Raw genomic sequence first — 26,299 nt, forward strand, 5'->3', positions numbered from 1 at the left:
GGCATCTACCCCACTCTTCAAGCTCTCATAGATGCCCATCAGAATGCTGAGTTGGCACCTAATTTCTTCACATTCTCTGCACCTCACACACACACACACACACACACACACACACACACACACACACACACACACACACAATCCTCCATGGCTAGATCATGTCCTGTTTGAAAGAGAGATCTGCAAACATGTTGTATTTTGGACATTTTTTTTAGACTGATGCGTTGGAGAATCGCCCCCTTTGATACATTGCACGCATTGTTTTGCTGTTCTAGTCTGGGGCATGATTTCCATTTAATTAACAATAAAAATTAAAAGGATTTATAAATTTAATTGATTGATTTCCAATACTATACTAAGCTAACAGATTCCTACTTCAGTGCTGTGTATTATGCTATCAAGTTCGAGATAGGTGTAATGCTATTCCATATCGATACTACACGATGGTGGCAAGTTTTGAACGGTACAAGTTTTACTGATACTAAGCAATAACCCTCAAAATAAACTAAGTATTGTAACTAGGAATATAAAGCTACTTCTAGAAAATAAATTAATATGCCAATGAAGTCAATAAAATGGTAAAAATTTAAGAAAAACTTCTCTATTAGCTGCAGTTGTAAAAACTTCACCTGCACCAAGCCAATCTCGTTCCCAAACTCCCTATAAGTAGAACATTAGATTATTAACACTGACAAGATAATCTTTTCATTCTTGTGTTCAGGCTATTTTGTACTCCTATTTCCTCTTTGTGCATTACAGTTAAACAACACTACTCCTAAATGAGAAATAAAGCTACTTATTTGTAATATATTTCCCTTCCCCCCTGCCAATGGCATATTCAATAATTATCACATCATCAGTGTAACACGTGGACAGTCTAATGAAAAATTTTACTGCTCAATGATACAACTTGTTTTAATGGCTTCAACATGAGATGAAAGCCAGTGAAAAATATTTTATTAATACCTGCTAATACACAAATGTTATGTTTTGTTTCTTTCCTATTCTATAAATGATAAATGCAAATATTTTGATTTAAACAGTTATAGCATATATTCAGGCCTAGTACCTTTTATTAAATATTTAGTGCATAATTTTCTTCATTTAATTTTTGCAGTTAACATTATTACTGTATTTCATATTAAGACAATTTTGCTAATCTTCCAGGCTCCAATGTATTATAGAAATGCAAATGTTGCCATCCTGATGTTTGATATTACAAATTACGAAAGCTTTCAATCAATGAAGAGTTGGGCTTTAGGTGTGTATAAAATATATATTTTATTTCTGAAATATTGTGCAATTTGGGACCGTTCAGAAATTAAGTTTACAAGAGCATGTAAATTCTCAGCTGAAGAACCTACACTTAATGATGCTTATGTCAGAGGAATTCACTAATCATTGTTAGTAACAGTGCACATTTCTTTGCTTGCCATCTGCCACATTGTGTTTACTGGTTAGTAGAATGAGGCACATTGACTGGCATAGTGGCTCAGGAATGAAAACTGTAATTCAAGAAAAGTGTCAACAGCTGAAATTCATTGCCAGGTCATGAAGTTTGTGGTGGAAGAGCCAGTACAGACAATTGTGAAGAGTCACAGACCCATAACAGCAACAACTTCAGACAAAATTGCACTTAGGGAAATGCAAACTGCAACAACAAAAGGTGGGTGAACAGCAACTTGATTTGAATTTTTAAAGTAGACCGCTTATCACCAGCATTCAGAAATTTTACTTTAATAAACTGAGTGCATGTTGGATGTTTTAAGTACCAGTGAAGACCACAAGAAACAAAGAATGGCTTCTGCTATCTTATTTCGGAAACAGTATTCCATCAGCAGTTAGTTTCTAGAGCACAAGATGGCCATTAAAAAAAAAAAAAAAAAACATTTCTGGCTTCTCCAGAAAGGTTCTCTGCTATTGTATAACAATATACAGCCCAATCTACTGCAGCAACCAAATAACATTTGCAGTATTTCAAGTGGGAGTGTCATGTGTATAGTCCTGTACTGACATGGTGACTACCATCTTTTTCTGATACCGATTAACAGGTCTGCAGATTTCAAAATAATGGTAGTTTGGAAACAGCAGGTGTAGATGATGGTTGAGCAAAAAGTACAAATTTCTATCAACAGGGTTAAGTACTCTTTCCACAGTATGATGTGGCTCCGTCTTTGTAAAGACAACTGAAAAGTAGTGGGATGACATTACAATTACCCTGAATTGTTCATATTATGGATTATAATAAATAACCTCAAACTATATATGCCTTATAAATTTACTTTCTGACTGCCCCTCATAAAAAGGATAGTGAATACCATATTTAAATTTTTATACTTATGGTTGGTTGTGCAAAAAGAGAACTGCCAAAAGAAGTCTATATAACTGAATTACTTCTCCCGATTGGGGAAGCAGATTGTTCTGTTTTTTGTTTGCTTCCAGTTAAACATTTTTTATGAAATTACAGTTTTGGTATTAAATCTTCATACTTGATCTCATTCTCTCTCTCTCTCTCTCTCTCTCTCTCTCTCTCTCTCTCACTCATAAATACAAAAGGATCTTTATAAGTTCTTTATAAATTATTCCTTCAAATTCAACTTGGTGTAGTGTAAAATATGTACTATCATAATATCCATGTTTATATCTTACTTCTACATACAATGTAGCCACTTCATAGTTTTAGGAAAGGGATCTGCCCCAGTTGGCACATGGCCAGAGGAGCTTGCAGATAAATTATCATTGCAAAAATAAATGACACTGAATTACAAAGCATTGGAACATTAATGTGCATTACAGATCCTATGGTTGAACTTTGCAGGGCCACAAACCATGGATATAATATCAATGTTTTTTTTTTTTTTTTTTTTGCCCTGAAAAAACAATTTTTGCCTCCGTTGAGAACCCCTGCCCTAGAGATAGTAAGGGGATGTCCTGAAGTCCTATTAAGGGATCAAAGAAGCCAATGTGCAATCCCCAAGAACTGCCACGGGTAGGTTGGAGGGGCAGAGGACCAGATTTCCAATGTGTATAGTGCCACCATTACCACACAAGTTCGGACAAGCCTATTATCAGCTTGCTATTGCCGTAACCCACAAGTTCCTGTTGAACTGACCAAAAGGCTGCTAAGAATTTGTTTCTTGCTTCCTTGAAGTGCTCCAGAAAAGACAGGTTCGAATCCCAGACAAAACCTAGGTCCTTGTGAGAGTTAACAAGTTTAATTTGATGTCCATTTATATAGACATGCATTGAATTTATTCTTCTCCTCTTTGTAAATGTCATCTGTGCAGATTTTTCAGCATTTAACTCAAGACCAATGTATTGAAGAAAGGTGCTTATCTGAGAGATTTGTTTTGTTGCAGCTCTTTGAAAAGAGAGCGCTTGCTCCGGCTGATCCGAATGAATGAAGAGCTTCTGATTGTCGGCGTACAATATCATGTTTTAGAAATTTGCCAGCAGAGATTCCAAAGCTGCTGCAAACAGCGCTGCTCACAAAATGCCACCCTGTGGAACCCCCTCTGAAGACAGTAAAGGATCGTAAGAGACCATTGTGCTCAACAGAGAGCCATCTTTCCTGCAAAATTTTGACTACAGTGAGGAGGTTATTGGAGGTCCTGAAGTAGTTCTTAAGTAAAGATGTGATGGAAATCCTATCATATGCAGATTTAGCATCAAGAAAAATTATGTTGAGCTGTGCTTGAGAATTCGAAGCTTCCTGTATGTGAAACAGCGTTTGAAGGAAATTGGTGGTAATAGATCACCCAGGAACAATGTTGTGAAGGTGGCATGGTCGGTGATGAAAACAGTGCTCAATAAATTGCACTAGAATTGTCTTTTCAAAAACTTTAACGAGTGAAGAGCCCACTGAGATCGGACAAAAGTCCTTCATAGTTTTAGGCCTAGAATTCTTCGGAATGGGTTTGACGCAGTAGTGTGTCCAAATTTGAGGCACCGAAGATGTTCGCAAAATTTCATTAACCGTATGTAAAAAGAACATATACAATGAAGACACGGGATATTTTAATGATGAATAAGGGAAACCATCAGGCCCAACGGTAGCTTTGTTCAGTAACTCGTTTATTACTTTCAACAGATTTTCCTTTGTGATTTTGGGTTGATTAATAATAGCTTGAAAATTGCAAATGTTAGTGTAGGCAGAAAATGAAACTGGAGACTTGGATAAAAGTCATTTATGATATGCTACATGAGAATTTATCATGATTTTAACATTTTAACACCAACCACATTGCAAACTAAGAATGGTGCCAACTTAATTTCAAATAAGAACCTTTCTAAGAAAATTCAAAATTATCCAAAAAACTTTTTAAATTTGGTTTTACATTTATCATCATCAACGATAAACTACATCCAAATGTGTACTCTGTCTTGAGATATTAGCCAATGATAGCAAGAAATCATCACGAAACATTTAAAAACTAAGCACCCAGAGCATGAAGAGAAACCTGTACAATTTTTTAAGCAACATGTAAAACAACATAGAAAATTTGTTCAGCAATTGGACAAAAGTGCAGATGTAACTAACATTGTCTCAGCTTTTGGTATTTGTTAGATTCTATTTTGATGATGAAATACAAGAATTACTTTTTTGTGAGCCATGCAAAGAAAGGTATACTGGAGAAGACATGCTCTCAACAGTGGACAATTTCATCAATAACAAAATTTTGTGGAAAAACTGTTTGAGTATTACTAGTGATGTAGCGGCTGCTTTGACTGGAACAAAATAAGGATTTAAGGGCAAAGATCTTGAGATAGTACCACACATTAAATTCATTCATTGTATCATCCATAGGCAAGCTATTGCAGCAAAGAAGGGCCCCGGATGCCAAGCGTTTGTGACCGAGCGATTTCTTTGTGACTTTCAGTGCAATTTCTTAAAAGTGATATATAGTTATTTTACGTTCCTCTCGTTAAACAATATTTATTTAATAACAGCTCTTGTCAAAAAAATATTCTTGTACAGAGCAAGAAAGGAAAGCCACCTTTATTTTTCTCATTGGTTTTTTACTAACCCCATAACTACTTTACACTTGGTCACACCAGGCACTGCTCCTGCCTCCCCGTGGCAGGGCCGGAAACCTTGGCAGAAAAGCTCATCTGCCAAGGGCGAAACAGAGCAAAATATGTTTCCGCCTCTAGCACCGACAAGCTCTTGGCCAGAGAATGCTACTGATTTTGACATCTCACAACCCAAGAGGTTGAAAAATAACTCACCAACAACAGTTTCCTGCATTTCTAATTATGCACTCACTTTCAGACCAACCTGTCAGCAAGTTATCTCCTTTCTTCATCCTGGAGAGTATTGCTTGATCTCCTAAGAATGTTAAAAGGCTACAATCTGGAGACACTATTAGAAACAGCAAACCATAAGCATACAGAGAAACTTTTACAACTGACAAATTTTGCAGATATACCAGTGAGTGTATCTCCCCATAAAACACTAAATACATCTAAAGGTGTGATATCTTGCTGTGATCTGTTGAACGTGACTCAGGACGAAATAACTCAAAAACCTTGGGATCAAAATGTTATTGCTGCTAAAAGAATCATGATTAAAAAAGACAACAACCTTACACCCACTAGAAAATATTATCCTTACATTTAATTCCCAAAACCTACCATCATCAGTGAAAGTGGGTTATCTTCTTTGCTGTATTTGTCCATACATACCCAATCCCTTGAGATGTTACAAAAAAAGTATGGCCACTCTCAGACGACATGCAGAGGAAATTCAGTATGTCCCAACTGTGGATCTTCTGATCATACACAAACTGAATGTCTGGTGACAGAAAAGACTTGCCCCAACTGCAAAGGCAACCATCCTGCGTACTCAAAAACATGACAGATGGAAGGCTGAGAAAAAAATTGTTAAATATAAGGTTGAGAACAAGGTAAGCTATCAAGAAGCGAGGAAAATAATTGCTCCTACTATGCCCAAACTGATGTTACAGTCCCCTTAAACATATCAATCTCCGACTGGGCTCGAGCTGTCCTCTCTCAGCAACAGTCCAGTGTCCCTAAGCACCAGGCAAGTAACACACCTCTTACAGTACCAGTGACATGTCCTTCCCCACCAGTGATTGCTACTGCATCACATAATAAAAGTTGCAATTCAAAAAAAAATATTCAAGACACCTTCGTGGATACCAATTACTCATCCAACCAGGAAGACGCGATTTTAGAAATATATGTGGAGGAAGAAATGGACACTGGTCGGCCTACATTTTCAAAAAAAGACATAGAAATCTGACCGGCATAAAACTGCCATACTGATAAAGCAGTCAGATACAGCTCCTTATACTCATCTCAAGTAATGCCTTATATTTTACAGTGGAATTGTAGAGAACTTCGTAGCAGTATTGACGATATTCATTGCCTTATTCTTCATTACTCTCCAGTGGGTTTTTGCTTGCAAGAAACTTATTTAACTTCCCAAATTTCCACCTCCATAAAGAACTACTCTATATATCGAAAAGATCTCAATACATCAAATGCTGCCCATGGTGATGTGGCCATCTTGATCAGCTCGCAGATTCCAGTGAAGCAAATTGTTCTTCAAACAGAAATTGAAGCTGTTGCTGTACGTTTCATTACTCAATTGTTGCGATAACACTAGTTTCAGTCTATCTTCCACCAAATCATACCTTCTCTTACCAAGATCTGAAAAACCTTCTACTGCAGTTACCTTCCCCATCTATCTGTTGGGGGGATTTCAATGGTCACCACCCTTTATGGGGATCTTCTAAATTAAATACACATGGCCGACTGATTGAAACCTTTTTAGATAGGCAAAATCTTACTATTCTTAATACAGGTGAATACAATTGCCAACTGGACAAACTTCGGCAATAGATCTGTCAATATGCTCCCTGGTACTGTTTCCAGTCATGGAATGGTCTGTTATGAATGATCCAATGGACGGCAATCGTTTCCCAATTATTTGTAATATGCTCACTGCACAACCACCATTAGCTGAACCCTGCAGGAAATGGAAATTCTCTCATGCCAACTGGGTCAAATTTCAATCAGCTATCACCCTGGATGAGGAAATTATATGCATACAGCCCATTGATGAAGGAACGGAATATATCACATCCCACTTGTTATCAGCAGTTAAAAACTCTATTCCATTAATGAATCCTACGGCCCGGCGCCATTTTAACTACTGGTGTAATGAAGAATGCATGAAAGCAAAGAGGGAAAAAAATAAAGTGGAATTTATTTCGACGATCGCCAACAACAGTTAATCTCATTAACTATAAGAAACTAAGGGCAAGAGCTCGTCTCGTTCAAAAACAAGCCAAGAAGGATTCCTGGACTCGGTTTGCATCCACTGTAAATAGAAACACTGACTGCAAATTAATATGGAAGAAAATTAGGCAGCTTTCTGGAAAGTTTCTGACCATCCCTTCTACAATCCTTTCCTGGAATGGGCAAGAACTCTGCTCCTCTGACTATAGCAAATGCCTTGGGCAAAACCTTTGCTGAAGTCTCAGCGGCATCAAGCTATTCCCCGGAATTCCAGAAAATCAAGAACATCACTGAACCGCAACCCATAAACTTTCGCACTTCTCTAGTTTTACCATATAACCAGCCTCTTCAGTATTTGAACTTCTACAAGCCGTTAGAACAGCACGCAACAGTGCAGCACGGCCCAATGGAATATATTACATCATGTTACAGCACTTGACGACAAACAATTGCAGCTGCTGCTGTTATTTTATAATCGAATATTTCTGGAAAACATCTATCCTACGTCTTGGCATCTGCCACAGTTTTGGCCTTTTTGAAACCCAGTAAAGATCCCTCCAGTCCTTTTAGTTACTGGCCAATTTCCCTTTCCAGTTGCCTCGGTAAAATCCTTGAGAAAATGATCCATAGATGACTTGTTTGGATAATTGAAGACCGAAATCTAATGAGTAATAGTCAACATGGCTTTCGCCAAAACAGATCTGCCTTAGATCTCATGATCAAGGCTGAGTCTGCAATGCCTTTGTGAGAAATGAACACCTTATTATGGTCTCCATCGACATAGAGAAGGCATTTGATACTACCTGACGTTACGGCATTCTTAGAGACTTGCATGCCTTGGTCTATGAGGTAACCTGCCTATATTCATTAAGAACTTTTTATGGAGTGATTCTTATCAAGTACGATATTTTAACTCCTTTCTATGACATTCTTGCAGGAAGAAGGAGTTCCACAAGGTTCTGTACTGAGCGCAACCCTTTTTGCCCTTAGAATTGACTCCATTCCAAAAGAACTTCCTAATACTGTTGAGGCTTACCTGTATGCTGACATTCTCTCTCTTTCTTGCCATTCTCAGAACATGAGATCTATTGAACGTCAATTGCAGATATCACTAAATAAAATACAAAAGTGGGTAGTGCTCAATGGCCCTCGTCTTTCACAACAGAAAACTGTTGCTATACATTTTTGCAATCAACACAAATTACATACAGATCCCGAAGTTCACATGTCAGACTTTACCATTCCGATTGCCAACAACATCAGATTCTTGGGATTAGCCCTTGACAAGAAGTTAAATTTCCTTGATCATATTAAACTCATAGGTAATACCTGTCTCAAAAAGCTCAACATACTAAGAGCTTTATCTGTCCTGTCTTGGGGAGCAGATCGTACCTTGTTGCTTCGACTATATACAGCATTGATTAGATCATGCTTGGATTATGGTGCTCCAGTCTACGATTCTGCCCGAATGAGTGTACTACGCTGACTGGATCCTATACAATACAGTACATTACAGATTGCATTTGGAGCCTTCAGCACATCTCCAACTCAGTCTATATATTGAAGCTCACAAACCACCTTTGCATCTCCACAGAAAAATGTTACTACTGAAGTATGCAGTCAAAATAAAAAGTTGCTGTTTGTATCCTATTCACCCATACCTCTTCAATCCTCAACTGACTAGTCTCTACAGAAATAAACCTAATAAAATAAGGCCAGCAGGCCTACGGCTTTTTGAAATATCACAGAGTTGGAAAGTTCCTCTTCACAATAGTCAACAGGTAATGAATTACTTTCATCCACCTTGGACTCTCCCTCCTCAACTGAACTTTGATACCTATTTTCTTCAATGGGGTAAGAATCTTCTACCGACTCTCAACCTGAAACACCTCCATGCAAGTCATATTCAGAGCTATGTTGATTTCCTGCCAATATATACCGATGGGTACAAATCTCAATCAGCCATTTGAGCAACAGCAGTGTTTCCCTCCACTATTATTTCAACTTCCCTTCCTGAGTATAGCAACTTTTCCACAGAACTACATGGAATAAAATTAGCTCTAAAAAATTTGAATCTTTACCCATCTTCAAAATATTTAATTTACACAGACTCTCTTAGCTCAATTAGAGCAATGCAAAATCCATCCTATACGAATCACCCTGTTTTAAACCAAATCAGGAAGTTGCTCTTGAAAATTGAACAACATCAACAATTAATGAACTTCTGTTGGATTCCAGCACATTCAGCGATAAAGGGAAATGAACTGGCAGATATATCGGCAAAAAATCCCTCCACATTAGATTTGACCTCTGTTCGTATTCCAGACTCTGACCATGATATCACTGTTCAAAGCAGCATGCTTTGAACAGTGGAAAGAGCTATGACACACTCAGACTAATAACAAACTTTTCAAGTTGAAACAGGAACCAAAATTTTGGCACTCAAGCATCCAAACAACTAGAAGGGAAGAAGTGGTACTTGCACGGGCAAGAATAGGACATATTCATCTGACCCACCTCCATCTACTCAACAGGTGATGATCCTCCTCAGTGTCCACACTGCTCAGTACATCTAACAATCAAGCATATTCTTGATGACTCAATATCACCAAGACAGAACATCAGTCATGCATGCTTTGAATAAACTGCAAGAACCAATATCACTAGAGCATATTATTGGCAATCAGGCAAATATTAATAAACTTTTCTGTTTTCTGAAAAAAATTGGAATATATCATCGCTTCTGAATAGTTTCTAAAGTGAAATTGAAACGCCTTTAATTCTGAATTATTACCTAACACATCTTTATGGACAGGCACCCTCTAGCCAGTGTAGCTTATCTGCCATTAAACTCCCATAACACACACACACACACACACACACAGCAAAGAGTTTAGAACCCGAAATACATAAAAGTGCTGCAAGATGTATTAATGTGGTTAATTTTATTAAAAAAAAAAGCCCTTGGAGTAATTGAGTTTTCAAAATACTTTGTAATGAGATGGGGAGTGACCATGAAAATCTTTCATATCACATGAGGTATGTTGGTTATCATGCAGTAAAGTTCTCAAAAGAGTTGTTGAATTCAAAGATGAGTTACTTATACTCATCTTTGAATAAGATTTTTCATTTAGAAAAAGAGAAAGGTTGAAAATAGGCTGTTTTTTTTTGTGACAAGAAGTGGATGTCAGTAGTGTGTTACTTCGCAGACATTTTCGAAAAAATTAACACCCTTAATCTATCTCTCCAAGGTAAAGGCAATGTTTTAAGGATGTGCAAGAAGCTTACTGCTGTTAGAAAAAACTCACAATCTGGAGAGAGCAGTTTGAAAAAGGATGTTTGGAAATATTTCCATCGTTAAGTGATTTTTCTGTTGAAAACGATTTGAATATATCACTAATAAAAACAACTATACTTGCACTTAAAAATTGGAAACAGAATTTTCAAATTTGTTTGGAAATATGTCAAACAAAGAATATCAATGGATTTTGAGTCCATTTGTAGAAACTGTAAAGATTCAACACCTGCTGATCGCTGCCCAAGAACAGCTGATTGACATTACGGAAGATAGAAATTTACAAGCCAAATTTCACGAAAAGTCGTTGCATAATTTCTGGATAGGTTTGAAAAATGAGTATCCTGATTTGGTAAGCAGAGCAAGTGATGCAATCCTTCCATTTGGATCAGCGTACTTACATTGTGAGGTGAATTTCTCTGTAATGACTATTATTAAAATCACGTTTAGAAATAAACTTAACTTGGAACCAGATCTATGGGTAGCTGTGTCCCAAAATAAGAAACCAATATATACAGCAATAATGAAAACTATTCAAGCACATTGAATGCAGTATTTCAAAAACTTTTGATTTTAAAAATTTTTTGATATTGTTGATTTGATTTATACCACTTTGTACTTTAATTTCGTTTTGTTTTGTATTTTCGTTTTGAATTATATTGTGATATTTTCAAATTATGTGATTCTAGATATAATGCATACCATGTAAATTATTTATAAATAAAACAAATAGTATTACATTACATTTACTACACTTGTTACATTAATGATTTCATTTTGTACTTGAACTTCAATTTAATTTTGTTTTGTATTTTTTTATTTGTGATCTTTTAAAATTATATGTGATTTTAGATATAATGCCTTCCGTGTAAATTATTTATAAATTTTAAAAAATATTAAACTTATATATTTAATTTTTAAGTAAAATAAGGGTGCGTGTGATCAAAAAAAGTTGGAGACCACTGTCCTAGGGAGATGTAATGCAGATCATTCAGTGTTCAGTAATGACTGATTCCATAAGAAGTCATTGATACCTCGATTTTATCAGTGCATCACTTGTGCAAAACATGTCTGGTTGTTGGAGACTGCGTGTCATACTAAATTCATGCCTGTGCCATTCATAAAGATGAAAATACTGTTCCTACAAGTTTGTGGTACTTTTCTATTGCCGTGTTACGTTCCAATGATGTTGCAAACTGTTGTTTCGCTCTGGGGTTGCTATGAACATTTTCAGTGTACACTAAATGCATCTCAGCTTCTACTAAGATACAATCAGATGAGTATGTTATCCTATTTACACAAACATGTGTACATTCTGCAATCCCCTTACTGTTTTGACCAATGTAGCATACTGATACAATGGTATACTCAGTGCTATATAAAGATAATGGTTTTGTTGCTCGTGTAAAACCATACATGATTAAATAATTTGTAGGATATCCAGGAGAATATAGGACAGCTTTACAGTGTCTGCACAATGGAGTACTTGAGGTTTTTAATATTCTTGTGACATTTCATACCATATTCTAATTATGGGCTGAAATTGTCATTTTATCATGTCATTTTACAATTGTCATGTTTTTTCGTGAACTTTTTTTTTTCTAACTGCATCCATAAATTTTCTGTAGAGTTCAAATCAAATGAATTACCAGGCGTAGATAATATTTTACAGTTTCTGGACAACAAAAAGTTCTTAGCACTGCCGAGTGTATTATTCTTTGAGGGGGGGAGAAAGAAAATGTTTTTGTATATTTCACAGTACCGTCAAAAAAACTTTACATTCTTCTCAAACCAGTGGTGAGAAACTTTGTTCTTCGTTGTACATGGAGTATGCAAAGATTTACTGAAACTTCAATAAACTTTACAGAAATTGCTCTCACTGAAATCAATTTTTGGTTCAATCACTAAACAAACTTTCTGCTGCTCTTCTTGAGATCATTACTACTGCCATAACCAAAGTAACGTGTGCTTGCCATTGTTTAGTGAGCATTGTCTTTATAATTGAGTGACATGGTCTCGAACCCATTTTCTTCACCTTTCACTTTACAGTTCTGCCAATTATTTCTATTCTAGTGATTTATTTCCAAGCCTTTTAAAACAAGCAAATTTGCCTTGATTGAAGGTGTTATTGAAAGTGCTTATCTGCTCTTGGAATTGGTATGCCTTTTCTTCTGTGAGCATCTCCCAAATGTACCATTTTCTTTAATTGCCAACCAGCTGTTGCTTTGTATATTCCATATTCCTTCAGAGTCCTCATTTTAACTACCTTCCTAGCATTTTTCCCAATCTTCACTACTTTCAAACAGCTGAATCACCTAAAACAGCAATATTGCAGGATCACTCTTGGAAACAAAGCTACTCCCTATGATGTTCAGAACTGACTGCCTTCCATTGCATACAACTCACTTTAGACTACCATATGTACAAAGAATTAAGTTGTGGAATGCGAATAATGCTCAAATAATTGTCCCCATCTGTACTCTGTGGATGGCCTAAGGACTTGAAACAAATTCCAAGCACTTGAAGCAGTGTGGTTGATATTATTTTATCCATTAGTGATATATGCCTTAATATATACTTTGTATATATATATGTGTGTATTTTTTTTTTTTTTTTTTTTTTTCAGGTTGTTATCACTCTAGAATTTGAATTTTGTAATGTCCAGTGTTTTGTTCATAACAAAAAAAAAAAAAAAAAGTTGAAATGGGTGAGTTGCTGTTAATTTGCCCACGACTGTATTCTCAGATGAACTGAAATTTAACAGCAACAGCTCAGATGGTAAGCAGTATATAAGGCATAGGCTGAGCAAAACTTTGCATCCTTATTGTATAAATACAAATGTTCAGTAAGCCAAATGGTGTAGAGCTGCATTACAAGAAAAAGGATATACTGACTGAAGTTTACAGAAGAACTGTGAATGACGGACTTGGGCTGTTCTAGCAACTTATTTTCACTGATCAGAATATTTCATATCAGATGTACTGTTACCCCTGGATCTTTGTCATACTCCACCTTGAGTATGCTACCTCTCAGTGTTACATAAACATTTTAAAGGACAGTCTTATTGTTGTTATTGGGAACAAGTTTCAAAAAAACACAACTCTACATTGCAGCAAGATTCTGCTCCATACCACACATCTAAATAAAGAAATTATACAGATTAATAATTGTTAACTTCTACAGTATTATTCTTTTTAAAATCATTGTACATATCAGGCATAGCACCTCTTTCTGTAGATAGCTTTGGGCAAGCTGGGTTTGCTACTTTGCTACTGAATGACTTTTTATGGCTTTCATACCTTGAGGCTTTTGCCCTGAATTAGAAGAAATGATTTAGAAACATTTCGATTTAGAAAGCACAGAATCCTTGCTTGAGATTATCTGTTGTCTCCTCTGCAGTTTTAGAGAGATTATCCTCTGCAATAGAGATTATCTATTGTCTCCTCTTAATGTTCTTTATGAAATTTTATCCAATAGTCCCTAGATTTTGTTCAGGAACTGCATGATATGACATTTATTTTGACCTAGAAATAGTCTTGATAAATCCCATCAAGAAGTGATGGTAAATCGTGTGCTAAAAAAAAAAAAGCTCAGAAAAAAAAAACACTTAAAATCAAATTTAAATTTCAAGAAAGCATCATCATACATGTCTCTTATGAGCTGGGAACTGATTATATAAACTGAATTGACTCCATGCTTGAAAGGCACAGGTCTGTAATTGAAGTATGTTGCAGACCCACAAAATATTCAATTTATTAATAGTTTGTAGGTCTTTATAAATAATTAATTATTTAAGGTTTTGGATATAAAGCACAAATGTCTTTTTGTTAATAATCTTTCATTTTACCTTTAACAAAAGTAGACAGTTTCCTTTATTGTAAACTCACTCTTTTTTTTATTAACTTTGTATTTTTTCCTATTGTTTGTCATTTTTCATTGTCTTCATTTAGGATCTTTCCTAAGACTTTTTCTTAATCTTGCAACAAAAAATATCAAAAAAAATTGTATGTTGATGCATCTTTCTCTGACTACTGCTGTACTTTATACAAGTTCAACTTTTTGTGAGGGCGATATCGGTGTTAATTACAAAAATACATATTTTATACTGGATTGCATTGAATTAGAAGGGATAATTGCAGAGGAGACAATACATAATCTCAGCAAGGATTCTGTGCTTTCTAAATCGAAATGTTTCTAAATCATTTCTTCTAATTCAGTGAAATACTATGTACCACTATATATTTCCACTTTGCAGTGAGGAGAAGTAGGGGATTGATTTATTGGCACAAACATTGCAAATTGTTTATAGTCATAAGCACAGTTCCCTCTAAGCTGCACGTGTGTGCTGCCATGCACTGATTTCTATGAAGTTGCACAGGTGCTTTTACTTCCCACGCACACAGCCGATATACTAAATGGCGACAGGAGTATTAGAGGAAGAATGGATATAGGAAGGGGGGGATAGCTTGAGACATAAGATTCGCTATTACATATGTTCCCACATCTTTTATTTACAAATAATACATAGTGGATAATGAAATGTTATATGTGTTGATTTTTATTTATATGAAAAAAATTATTACATTAGGAATATATAAAGGACTGTAGCGGTTCTAGTAGTTTTTATATTGTATGTTTTTAAGGTGAGTTTATTGTTATAAAAATAATATAAATACCATATAATAGGGAAGGTCAGCATTTTTACATTCCGTCCACTCAACCACACACACATACACAATGTGTGTGGGGGAAAGGGGGTAGAGTGTATAAGGAATGTATTGTGATCGTGAATTTTCAAAGTCTAGTTTATTACGTATTAATTTTTACTAATTAATACATAATATGTGGGCGGAATGTTAGCAGATCTACTGATCCGAATTTTTTTTATGTATAACCAAAAATTTGTAGTATTACTTAATATTTTATTAAAGAAGGTAAAATATGAAAAATTAAACTTTTTTTAAATAAAATTTTGATAAACTATTTTAATAATGCATTAAAAATTTGTGATTTTTCCTAATATTTTATAATAACTTCATTTACAAAATACAGAGAATAAATAAAATTCTTTAATTTTAAAATTTTTTAGATAAATGTCCAAAGGAAAAACCAAAGTCCTAAATACTGTAAATAAAAAAAAAAGTTACAAAACATTTAAAAAGGATTGGCTTTTGAAACAAATTAATGCTAAAATTCCATCATCAAACAAGAAGCAAAACCTAAAACTAGGAGATATTTTTCAATACAATGAAGAAAATGGTGTCGTCTTGTATACTTTTTGTGCAGAAGCAAAAGTTGCAGGAGAATTTAGTACAGGAAGAAAATTGGAAGAATGGAATTAAATAATAATTAAATAAATACTTAATGATTAAATGATTACGTAGTTATTTAAAATGGCATCTAAGTCAGAAGAGTTACGTCATTACCAAGTTACGTAATCTGAAAAAAAAGGTGGAATTTTAAGTATTTTGACAGAAACAGTAGAAGTACGTAACATAAAAAAGGAAAGTGAACGATTGAAACTAAATTTTGATATGGTTATGGTTTTAATTAATGATATGAAATTAGCCATAAAAATTAATGCATCAATGAACTCTGTAAAAGACGTTCATGAACACATGGAAAAATTTATAGATATATCTAAAAATTGGAAAAGCAAAAATTATTTATTTGAATTTGTTGAATGTATAAATTTTGTTCTCGTAAAAAATATCCTGAACAAAATAAAAGAATCTACTTTCCACACGTTAATTGTAGACGAAAGTACTGATATTTCAGTACAAAAAGTATTAATTTATTTTTTATTTCGAGAAAAATGAAACATATTACAAAACAGTATTTGGAGGTATTTTGAAGCTTACAAACTGTGACAGTTTGTCCATTTTAGAAAAAATAAAATTTTTGTACTACAAATATCTTGATATTCAAAAGATGGTAATGTTCATGTCAGATGGAGCAAGTGTTATGCTTGGAAGAAAAAATGGAGTAGCAGCAATTCTCAAAAAGGAAATATTACATCTACCTGAACAACATTGTGTTGCACACCGAGAAGATTTGGGATTGGACAACACATGGAAAAATGTATCTATTATGCAAGGTATAGAGACGTTGCTTAGAATTGTGTACACAATGTTTAGCAGGTCTAGCATAAAAAAAAGAAAATTAGAACTAACCCAGTTACAGAACACGATGTTGTATCTTTTAGACCATTAAATGAAGTCAGATCCAGACATTTTGCAGTTTGATTCTTTAGTAAAAAATTATGAAATATTAATCGAATATTGCAATGAGCAGGTTAACAAATGTAATGATCCTATTAGTAAATACTGTTTACAAATTTTGACAAATTCACAATATCATGTGGCATTAATTGTGCTCAATGATGTTATTAGGAGAGCTTGCATTGCTTTGCAAATATCTACAAAAAAAGTTGTTTAAACATCATTGAATGCAATATGTTAAAGCTAAAATAAACAAATTAAGAAGCCAATATCTTGGAAAAATATTTTCTGGAGTGAAAATGTAAAAGAAGTATTATCAAAAATTCAAAGTGATTTTAACACTGCAGCTATAATTCACTTTATCAAACGTGTATGTGATCACTTAGATAACAGATTTCCTGATGATGAATTAAACGATTGAAAAGTATTTGATATTAATGCTATCACAAATGAAAGCAATAATTTCAACTTTGGGAAATTTAATGTGATACGCCTTGAAAAAAAATTCAGAAGAATATTCGGAATTAAAACTTATAATTGCCGAAAAAACTAAAACTGGAACATTTAAAACTTTCAGTGACACTTTAAATTTCGTACTTACAAATGTAGAGTTTTGTGACGTATCCATTCTCTATGATATTATGAGTACATTTCAAGCATCAAGCAAGCGAAGATTTAGCACTATGATTTCAATTAAAACAAAAAATCAAAATAGAATACATGAAGATCATTTAAGTTATCTTATGAGAATCAAATTGCACTTAGCTAATGGTGCAACAATAAATGTAGATGTCTACAAAGTATGGACTTCTACAAAGAACAGAAGAGAAAAATAAATAATGAACTGTAAAGTGCAAATTTATTGTTAACATTTTTTTTATTATAATGTATGTCCATACTTATAATTAAAACAATTTGTAAAAAATATTGCACATATTTAATCTTGTCAGCGTAAAAAAATATGTGGAGGTCCTAAATATTTAATCTTGTCTGAAAATTTTTTTACTCAGATGCATTTCTGCACCGCACAGCTATAAGAAAAATTAAAGGGAACATTGGTCATAAGGATTATAAATTACAGCACATTATTTAAAGAATTCTAGTTCGAAATATTTGAGGTTTAAGAGTAACGTCACTTTCAAGGTTATCAATTTGAAGAAATATTTCTTATGATTAGATTATTCATATTCAGTTGTTTATTTTAAATTTATTTAGAACTGCAAAGAAATATTGATGAGCCAGTAACATTATGTGTAATTGGAAACAAATGTGATTTAGGCCATATTAGGATAGTCGCAAGGGAAGAAGCATCCAGGTATGCTGATGCAATTGGTGCCTTATATTTTGAAACATCAGCAATTACAAATGATGGTAAGAGATTTTAATATTAATTAGTATAACTGATAAATATTCACAATAGCATTCCAGTGGAAATGATTGAAGTCCAAATTCATCAATTAGGGAGGGAGGGAGGGGGGAGAGGGAGAGAGAGGGAGAGAGAGAGAGAGAGAGACTCTTCCAGTACTCTTAAAAAAAATCATCATGTCCAAGAACTTATTTCCAAATCCAGCTTTGTAGAAATTCATTGTTTTGCATCTGTATAATTAGAGTATTTTATTTTTATTGAATGCTCTGCATTTTTTACTCTGCTTCTGACAGTTACATGGTCAATTTTTTTTTTTAATGACACTTTCTAGAGAATATTCAACTATCTGTTGCAGTCTGTGCATAAAACAGGAAATTTTCAATAAACAAATTATTTGCATAGCAGAGTTCAGTGGCTCCTTTCTGGTAACACGTTGTTATTCAAAATTTGTGCAACCGAAAATGAAAGAGATGTGCTCTCTCATTGTGGTAACATTATGTTCAATTCTTACAAAACCAATTAAATCATATATATTTTGTATTGTATAACAGTGTGTATTCTATATAAAAGAGTCCATGCAGGTATTCAAGAAGTTGGCCATTTCAGCAATTTTTTTTTTTTATAATTTCTTGTCATTATAGTTATTATTAGATATCAGAATATGTACATATGCAAATACATATTTTAGCCATTTAAATGATTAGTGCATAAAAATGCATGTAACCTGAATATTACTAGCAACTTTGCATATTTCAATCAATTTTAACAGACATAACTCAGGAATATGATTTTATTCATTGAAAACATCTCCAAGCACAACAGAAACAATTTTCAGAAATCAGTGTTGCATTAACAACACTGATTTCATTTCAATGAAATGAAATGGGTGTTACATCATTTCAGTGTTGCTGATGCAACATTGAAATGATGTAACACCCATTTCTGAAAGTTCTTTAACTTGGCAGTGGTGGGGCATCTGAAACTATTTATGAAATAGTTTTTTTTTTTTCCCCTTTTCTTTTTTTTAACAGTTTTTGGCATTTATAGCAGTTTTATATTATTAATATTATAACTGGCATTTATATCAGATTTCCTGCCTCTTTGGCTTTTTCTTGAAGAGTGGCATGGTACTAGTAAGTGCCATCATTGTGTTTGCCTTAAAGTTTAAAGTTATTTGTTTTCCCTCTCCCACAAGTTCAATAAATGATCGTAAAGACAGTAACATGAAACCCAATATTCTCTCCAAATGGTCTACTTTTGTGGGAAGAAATATATGTAATTTTAATTTTTGGCACACAGTGATGGGGGTCCAAATTTGGGATACATTTTGAAATAAACATGAAAATGGAATTAAATAATAGTATTGAATATACATAATAAGCAGAAATATGTATGCTTATGGATATTGGAAATTTTGTGCACTTAGCAGTCATTTAAATTTTAAAATTGAACAGATCAAGAGACTTTTGATCTCTCAATCTGTTCAAGAGATCAAAACCATTTTCAACATAAAATAGAAAAATTTGATTTTTATTTTTAAAAAATAAAGGTGTAAAACAGTCTATTCTTAAAATATAATTTTCTTTTTAACTTAACATTACATACAGTAAGTATAGCAATCAATTAAGAAAAGATAAAACCTTTTCCAAAAATGAAAAAGGAACTGGGTACCTGCCCCGCTCACAATTTTTGCTGCAGATGTGGGTGCAACCACTGCCAAGTTTATATTTCTACTGAGTGCAGTAAATATACAAGGTGTGGCATTAAAAAAAAATTCTTGTTTATACTCTGCCACAACTACCATGTCAGTGGAGTTCACAATAAATCATCAATACAAATGTTAATTGTATTTAGCACACTGGCTTGAACCCTGGTCCACTCAAAGAGTGCGTACTACTGCACTCACACTCCTGACCATTCAGCTACATTAGGCCTAAAGTTCTTGCACTGGTGCCATTGCAGCCATGTCCAATGAGTTTGAAAATAAACAAGTCATGTTGTAGTTCAAATTTCCTCCAACAGATGGTGGTACAGAAATGGTCTAGTAGTCTGACAGATTGCAAGTAACAACCAGTTTCATTAGTAGAATTAACGTTCCTTGTCATGATTGCAATCTAGCAACAAACGAATATCAAATTTTACTTTAAACTGGAAAAATGTTCAACAGAAATGTATGAAATGTAAAAACTATATATGGTATGAAACATTAAGTCATATTATTGTGTGTGTGAATGGTATGAGCAGTTCAAACATGGACATGAGGATATTCACAATGACCCAAGAAGTAGTCATCCCTCAACCACCTGAAATAAAGCCAGAGTTGGGAAATTGTGGCAAGAGATCATAGTTTTGCACCTGTTATGATGACTGATGAGTTGGACCTGAATAACAAGATGAATTGTCAAATTCTGCATGAAGAGTTGTGCGTGTACAAAATTTCTACCTCACAGATGAGCAGAAACAATGAAGAGTGTCATGTGAAGACTTCATTCGACTTATCAAGACAATCCTAATTTCCTCGACTGTATTGTCACTATAGATGAGTGTTGGGTGTTTCAATATGGCCTGGGGAAGAGGCATCAGAGCATGCAGTGGACTTAAATCATCACCAATGCCCAAAAAGTTTTTAATTAAAGAAGTCTGGGAAATGCTTATGTTTTTTAACAAACAGGAGTGCTATTCACATGGTATTTGTACCTGAAGGGGAGAGAATCAGTTCTGTATTCTGGTGCTTCAAAGGCTACTAAAGAGCATTTCCTGGATAAGGCTGCAGTTTTGAGAGGAAGGCAGCTGGTTTTTGTTGCATGCCCATTCCGCACTTATTGTGAAGACATTTCTGATGAAACATGGCATTGTACAGATTAAACCATCCACCGTACTCTTGTGAGCTAGCATCAATAGACTTCTTTCTCTTTCCCAAGGTGAAAGCTGCCCTCAAAGGAAAGAGATTTCAGGACATTGAAGATACAAAGAAAAAACATAACCACCGAATCTGACACTCTTTGGATGTCTTCACTCAAATGGTGATTATTTTGAATAAAAATAAAACCATTTTTGCAGTTCTTCACTTGGTATTCTGTTTTTATTACACTAATCTGGGAACTTCAGCGCCTCACCTTGTATATACAAGGGGGGGGGGGTGTTGAAAAGTTTTTTGGCCTCGTATAGATCTCAGGTTTTTGTGAAAGACAATATTGGTAATTTGTGCTGTGACTCATCTTGTGTGTTCACTGAAAATTTCAGGTTTTTAACTATATTTTTTTACTTCACAGAGAGCATTGAAGTGTGGAAGGTGAACAAAGATGGCAGAGAATTAAGCACCGTACAGTCACGAGTACCTTCATTTAAAGGGAATGTTGCCAAAACAAATTCATGAAGACAATGCCGCAAACATTAGGGGAATCTTGTCCTTCATATGCCACTGTCAAAAACCAGGCTGCAGAATTTAAGCATGGATGAGACAGTGTTGAAGATGGAGGCCTGTGGAATCCATTCATCACCTAATCATGCAAGGCTGTAGAATCACGTTGAGACAACATTCAACATCTCCCATGAGCAAGCTCACGAGGTTGGGATGAATGTTTTAGGAATGAAGAAAGTTTCTTCGAGGTGGGGAGGTGTTATAAGATTGTGCAGCATTTCTAAGCTAATGAAGCTCACTTTTGGGTGTGGCAGTGCTTTTTTTGCAACGGTACGCAATGGTACGGCATTCCAGCACCTTTATTAACAGCGACGTGTGACATTTGGATGCAATGCACTTCGAAATTTGTAATATTCCGTAAATTTTTCACATGTTTACCTACTATTCAAATGAGCTTAAAATTATTTAACTAAATTTGCATTTTTTACTTTCTATTGTTAAGATATTTACTATATAAAACTGTATAACCATTTTTATAATTCTAAATTACTCAGTCGGACCATTATTTAACAAAGTCCTTTTATAGTGAATTATTTTTAATTCTCTTTGGAAGTTACATTTAAAATAGTTTCCGTTGAGCGAAGAAAATTTTCATATAGAGAACGGATTAGGAGAGAATTAGCTCATTGCACACTGTTCGCATTTCTGGCCTTCAGGCTATTAGTGCTGCTGCACGAATTAATAGAACTAAAGGGATTATCATTCTACAACTTAGTGGTACCTGATAAAATCTGTCTGACCACCTGTCGCACATACGGAGAAATTGTGCTGGTCAAGTGTGAGCAGATCAAGGTGTATTTCCAATGGGCTCTGGCCCACCTTCTACTGCAGTGGTGTCCAACCTTTTCCCGTACAGGGGAAAATATGAATCATATTCAAAAAAATTCAAAGTTAGATTTCTTTAGTATGTTACATTTTCCATATCTTGTTGCATGTAAAAGTAAAATTGAAAATATTCGAAACTTTTATTAAGTACAATACACAATTACATTTACTGAACAAAACATTTAATGAGAAAATTGTTTTGATAATTAACAAAACTTAAAATGCTGTTTTAGTTCACTTTCCTCTCGGGCTGTAGATTGGACACCTCTGTGAATCAACTGTAAATGTTCAAGAATTAGAAAAGTGATTTTCTTTTACCCCCACAAATAATCATCTGTTGTTTCGCGGAAGTGCATTATCCACATTTTTCAATAAATTTTCCCTATCTCTGTTTATATGGTCACAGTACCTGAATATTGGAATGACACCGTCATTTTGGACAGGTTCAAAAAAAAAGAAAAGAAGGAAATTCAAATTTAAAAACTAGTGACAATACCGATGATAAGAGAAGGAAAACGAGGACAACAAAGGTATTAATTCTTCTAAACATGAATTGTTGGCATTTGGTGAAAATGAAGATAGAAAATTGTTACAGTTAAATGCAATTCGGGGATACCTAATTGATAAGGTTTCGGAAGAATTGAAGCATTTGATGAACGCTCTGAATACGATACCAATTTCATCGAGTGAATGTGAACGAGGATTTTCACAAATGAATATGATCACCAACCCAACCAGCGCTTCGTTGATGACAAAAACAGTTTCTTCACTACTGATTCTTAAAACTGTAGGCCCACCGCTAACCCCCTTCGATCCAGCAAAATATGTCGATTCATGGCTGCTTTGGAAACATCATTCAGCAACCAACACACAAAGAGGAAGAAAAGAAGTCGGAATAGGGTGTCCGATGAGAACTTAATGAAAATTCGGAATATTCTACAAAAACTTGTAGAATATTCCAAATAATTATGAAATTATTTTTACTTAAGTTATTAATTTTTACCTATTTTACTCAAATTTTACTTATTTTTTTATATACTTGAATAATAAATTTATGCTTAATAAACTGTGTTAATATATCGTACTTAATTCATTGTTCTTATTTTAAAAACATTACTACTAAAGTAACAATATCAGGGGGAAAAAATTTTAGAGTACTTTTCATATCCTTTTTATTTTCAATTTTTCCTGATAGCAAAGAATCAGTACCAGCACCTATTTTTTTTACAAAAAAAAGCACTGGGGGGATGGGATGTCACTGTGGATGAAAGATGGGTGCACCACTTCCCTGAAACAAAAGAGCAGTCAAAACAGTGGAAGTATTTCTCTCCCCCTCCTAAAAAGTTTTGAGTGCTTTGAAGGTCATGGAATCCGTCAGTCTTCTGGAATGCAGAAGGAGTTGGCTGATTTCCTGAAATGAGGTACCACTATCAATGCACAGTATTCCAACCTCCTGAGACATTTCCATAAGGAATTTCGGCTCAACAAGCATGGGAAATTGGCCAAAGGAGTCATCTTGCATCATGACAGTACACCGGCACACAGCACTTTTGACTCAGGCAACACTGCATGACTGGGTTTGAGCTGTTGCAGTATCTGCCCTACTTGGTGGATCTGGCTCCATTGGACTATTTTCTATTTCCAAATCCAAAGAACTTGAACAGATAGAACTTCAACATGACAATGTTGTGATGGATGCAGTCAACAACTGGTTTGAGTCAAAATCTGAATTTTATTTGAATGGGTTACAAAAGCTAGTTGATTGTGACAAATGAGCCTGGAGTACTGGGGTCCATAGTTTAATAATTTTCAAATAGATATTTACAGTATACCCAGTATAAAATAAAAACTGTATACTGTAAATATCTATTTGTAAATATAAATATGGTAGACTGTAAATATCTATTTGAAATAGGGTATACTGTAAATATCTATTTGAAAATTATTAAGCTAGTTGATTGTGCCAGAAAATGTGTTGACTTAAGGGGGGATGGGGTGGAATATGTTGAAAAATGAATAGGTTTTCGAAACGTTCCAGCATTCCTTCTTTTTTTTTTTTTTTATGAGAACCCCAAACACGAGAGGTATTATAACCTATAGTACTTAGTACCGTGCTTGGGTTGGAGGTTGAGAAGACAAAAGAAGATATTTGTTGATAATGGACTTGAACTTCTGTAGATTGTAATTTTCAGGAAATACGTATGAAGGAAGGTTGTTCCAGAAAACGGCAGTTGAATGAATAAATGAGGAAGATGAAAAGTTGGTTCTGTGGGTTTGAAGTTGGACAGTAAATGGATGTTGGCTGGTGGCGGCACGTGTTCGGACTGTTTTGAAAGAGAGAGCAGGAATTATAGAAGCCAATTCAGAAGAACAGTGCCCATGGAAGTATCTGTAGAAGAGGCATGCAGCAGAAACAGTGCGTCTATGAGAAAGCAAGTGGAGAGACTCTGTTAGAGATGAATCATTAATTAACCTAACTGCCCTCTTCTGAATGGAATCAAGAAGCCTGAGAGAGGTTTTGGGGGCACCACCCCAGATGTGGGAACAATATTCCATGGCAGGGCGGATTTGCGATTTATACAGAGTGAGCAGCTGTTTGGGAGAAAAGTAACGCCGAGAGCGAAAGAGAAAACCAAGTTTTTTAGATGCAGAGGAAGCAATATTTGTAATATGCTTGTGCCAAGAGAGATTAGAAGTCAGGGTAATCCCCAAAAGAGATATATCATTTTGATGGGAGGATAGAAACTTTTCAACCTCCGTGTATAAATTCATATTATTGTATATAACGTGTTGTTGTATGTATATATACACACACACACACACGCAATAACTAGCAGAGAGAAAATGTCAGTGTTTTGAATAACACCAAATGAAAGTATATTCTTTGTATGTGTACCACAACAGTTTATTTTTGCTATAAAAAGATTTATAGAATAGGCAGGAGCATAATAAAAATAAAAAAAAAGCCAAAAACAAATCTAATACTAAATTTAAGGAATCATGGATTGCCAATTGCAAAATATTTTATTTTGATGCAAGTATTGTCTTTTGTATTGTTTGTAAAATGAATGGTCCATGCAACAAAAAAAAACTTCAGAACAATCAATGTGGGAAAACACCATCACACAATGTAACAAAATAAAAAAATAAAAATGTAAATAAATAAAGCAAGGAAAAATTGCTTGATCACATTTAACTAAGCCATCTACTACAAGAGAAGAGAAAGGTGAATTTTCAAAGGATCTCTTGCTTTCATAAGCAGCAATATCCTTTTCATTAAGTTAAGCAATTTGGTTTACAGTCATAATATAAAAAAATAGATCAAAACATTTCAGGCAAATCTATCCTAAGAAAAAATTCAAAATATTGGAAGGTTGCATTGAATCAGAAAAGTGCACCTGGATGTCTGCCAATGAAACAGCAAGTGCTTGTCAATTATATTGAGCATTTAGTATATGGGCAATTAGGCAGAACCATGTTGTCAGTGTTTATCTACTTGTAGGCCTTTGAAAATATGAGTTGCTCTACAGTTACAAGCACTGTTCCCTCTAAGCTGAATGAGTGTGCGGCCATGCACTGATTTCTATGAAGTTGCACAGGTGCTTTTACTTCCCACGCACACAGCTGACATACTAGATGGCAAGAGGAGTATTAGTGGAAGAATGTATATAAGAAGGGTGGGTAGCTCATGCCATAATATTCGCTATTGCATGACATGTTCCCACATCTTTTTATTTGCAAATACATAGTGCATAGTTGTGTTAATTTTTATTTATATGAAAAAAATTATTACATTACAAATATATAAAGGACTAGCGTTTGTGGCGCCTCCGTAGCCAGGTGGGAAGGAGCAGCAGTGCGTAGCACACGCTTCTTGATTAGACCGGGGTTCGAGCCCGTCACCA

The 26,299-nt window shown here is 34.6% G+C and overlaps 1 protein-coding gene across 2 annotated transcripts in view; it reads left to right on the forward strand.

The window, feature by feature from the left end:
* Positions 1–26,299, forward strand: part of LOC150088337 (ras-related protein Rab-22A-like) — a 122,677-nt gene that overhangs the window by 85,444 nt on the left and 10,934 nt on the right. For both annotated transcript variants that reach the window (XM_090370726.1, XM_090370727.1), the window contains 2 exons: positions 1,168–1,261; positions 17,998–18,153. In XM_090370726.1, coding sequence (XP_090226852.1) covers positions 1,168–1,261; positions 17,998–18,153 — 250 coding nt within the window. The remainder of the gene's footprint in view (positions 1–1,167; positions 1,262–17,997; positions 18,154–26,299) is intronic.

The sequence above is a fragment of the Mastigoproctus giganteus genome, chromosome 3 (genome assembly GCF_048544385.1).
Source record: "Mastigoproctus giganteus isolate SK-2022 chromosome 3, ASM4854438v1, whole genome shotgun sequence".
Classification (NCBI taxonomy): Eukaryota; Metazoa; Arthropoda; class Arachnida; order Uropygi; family Thelyphonidae; genus Mastigoproctus; species Mastigoproctus giganteus.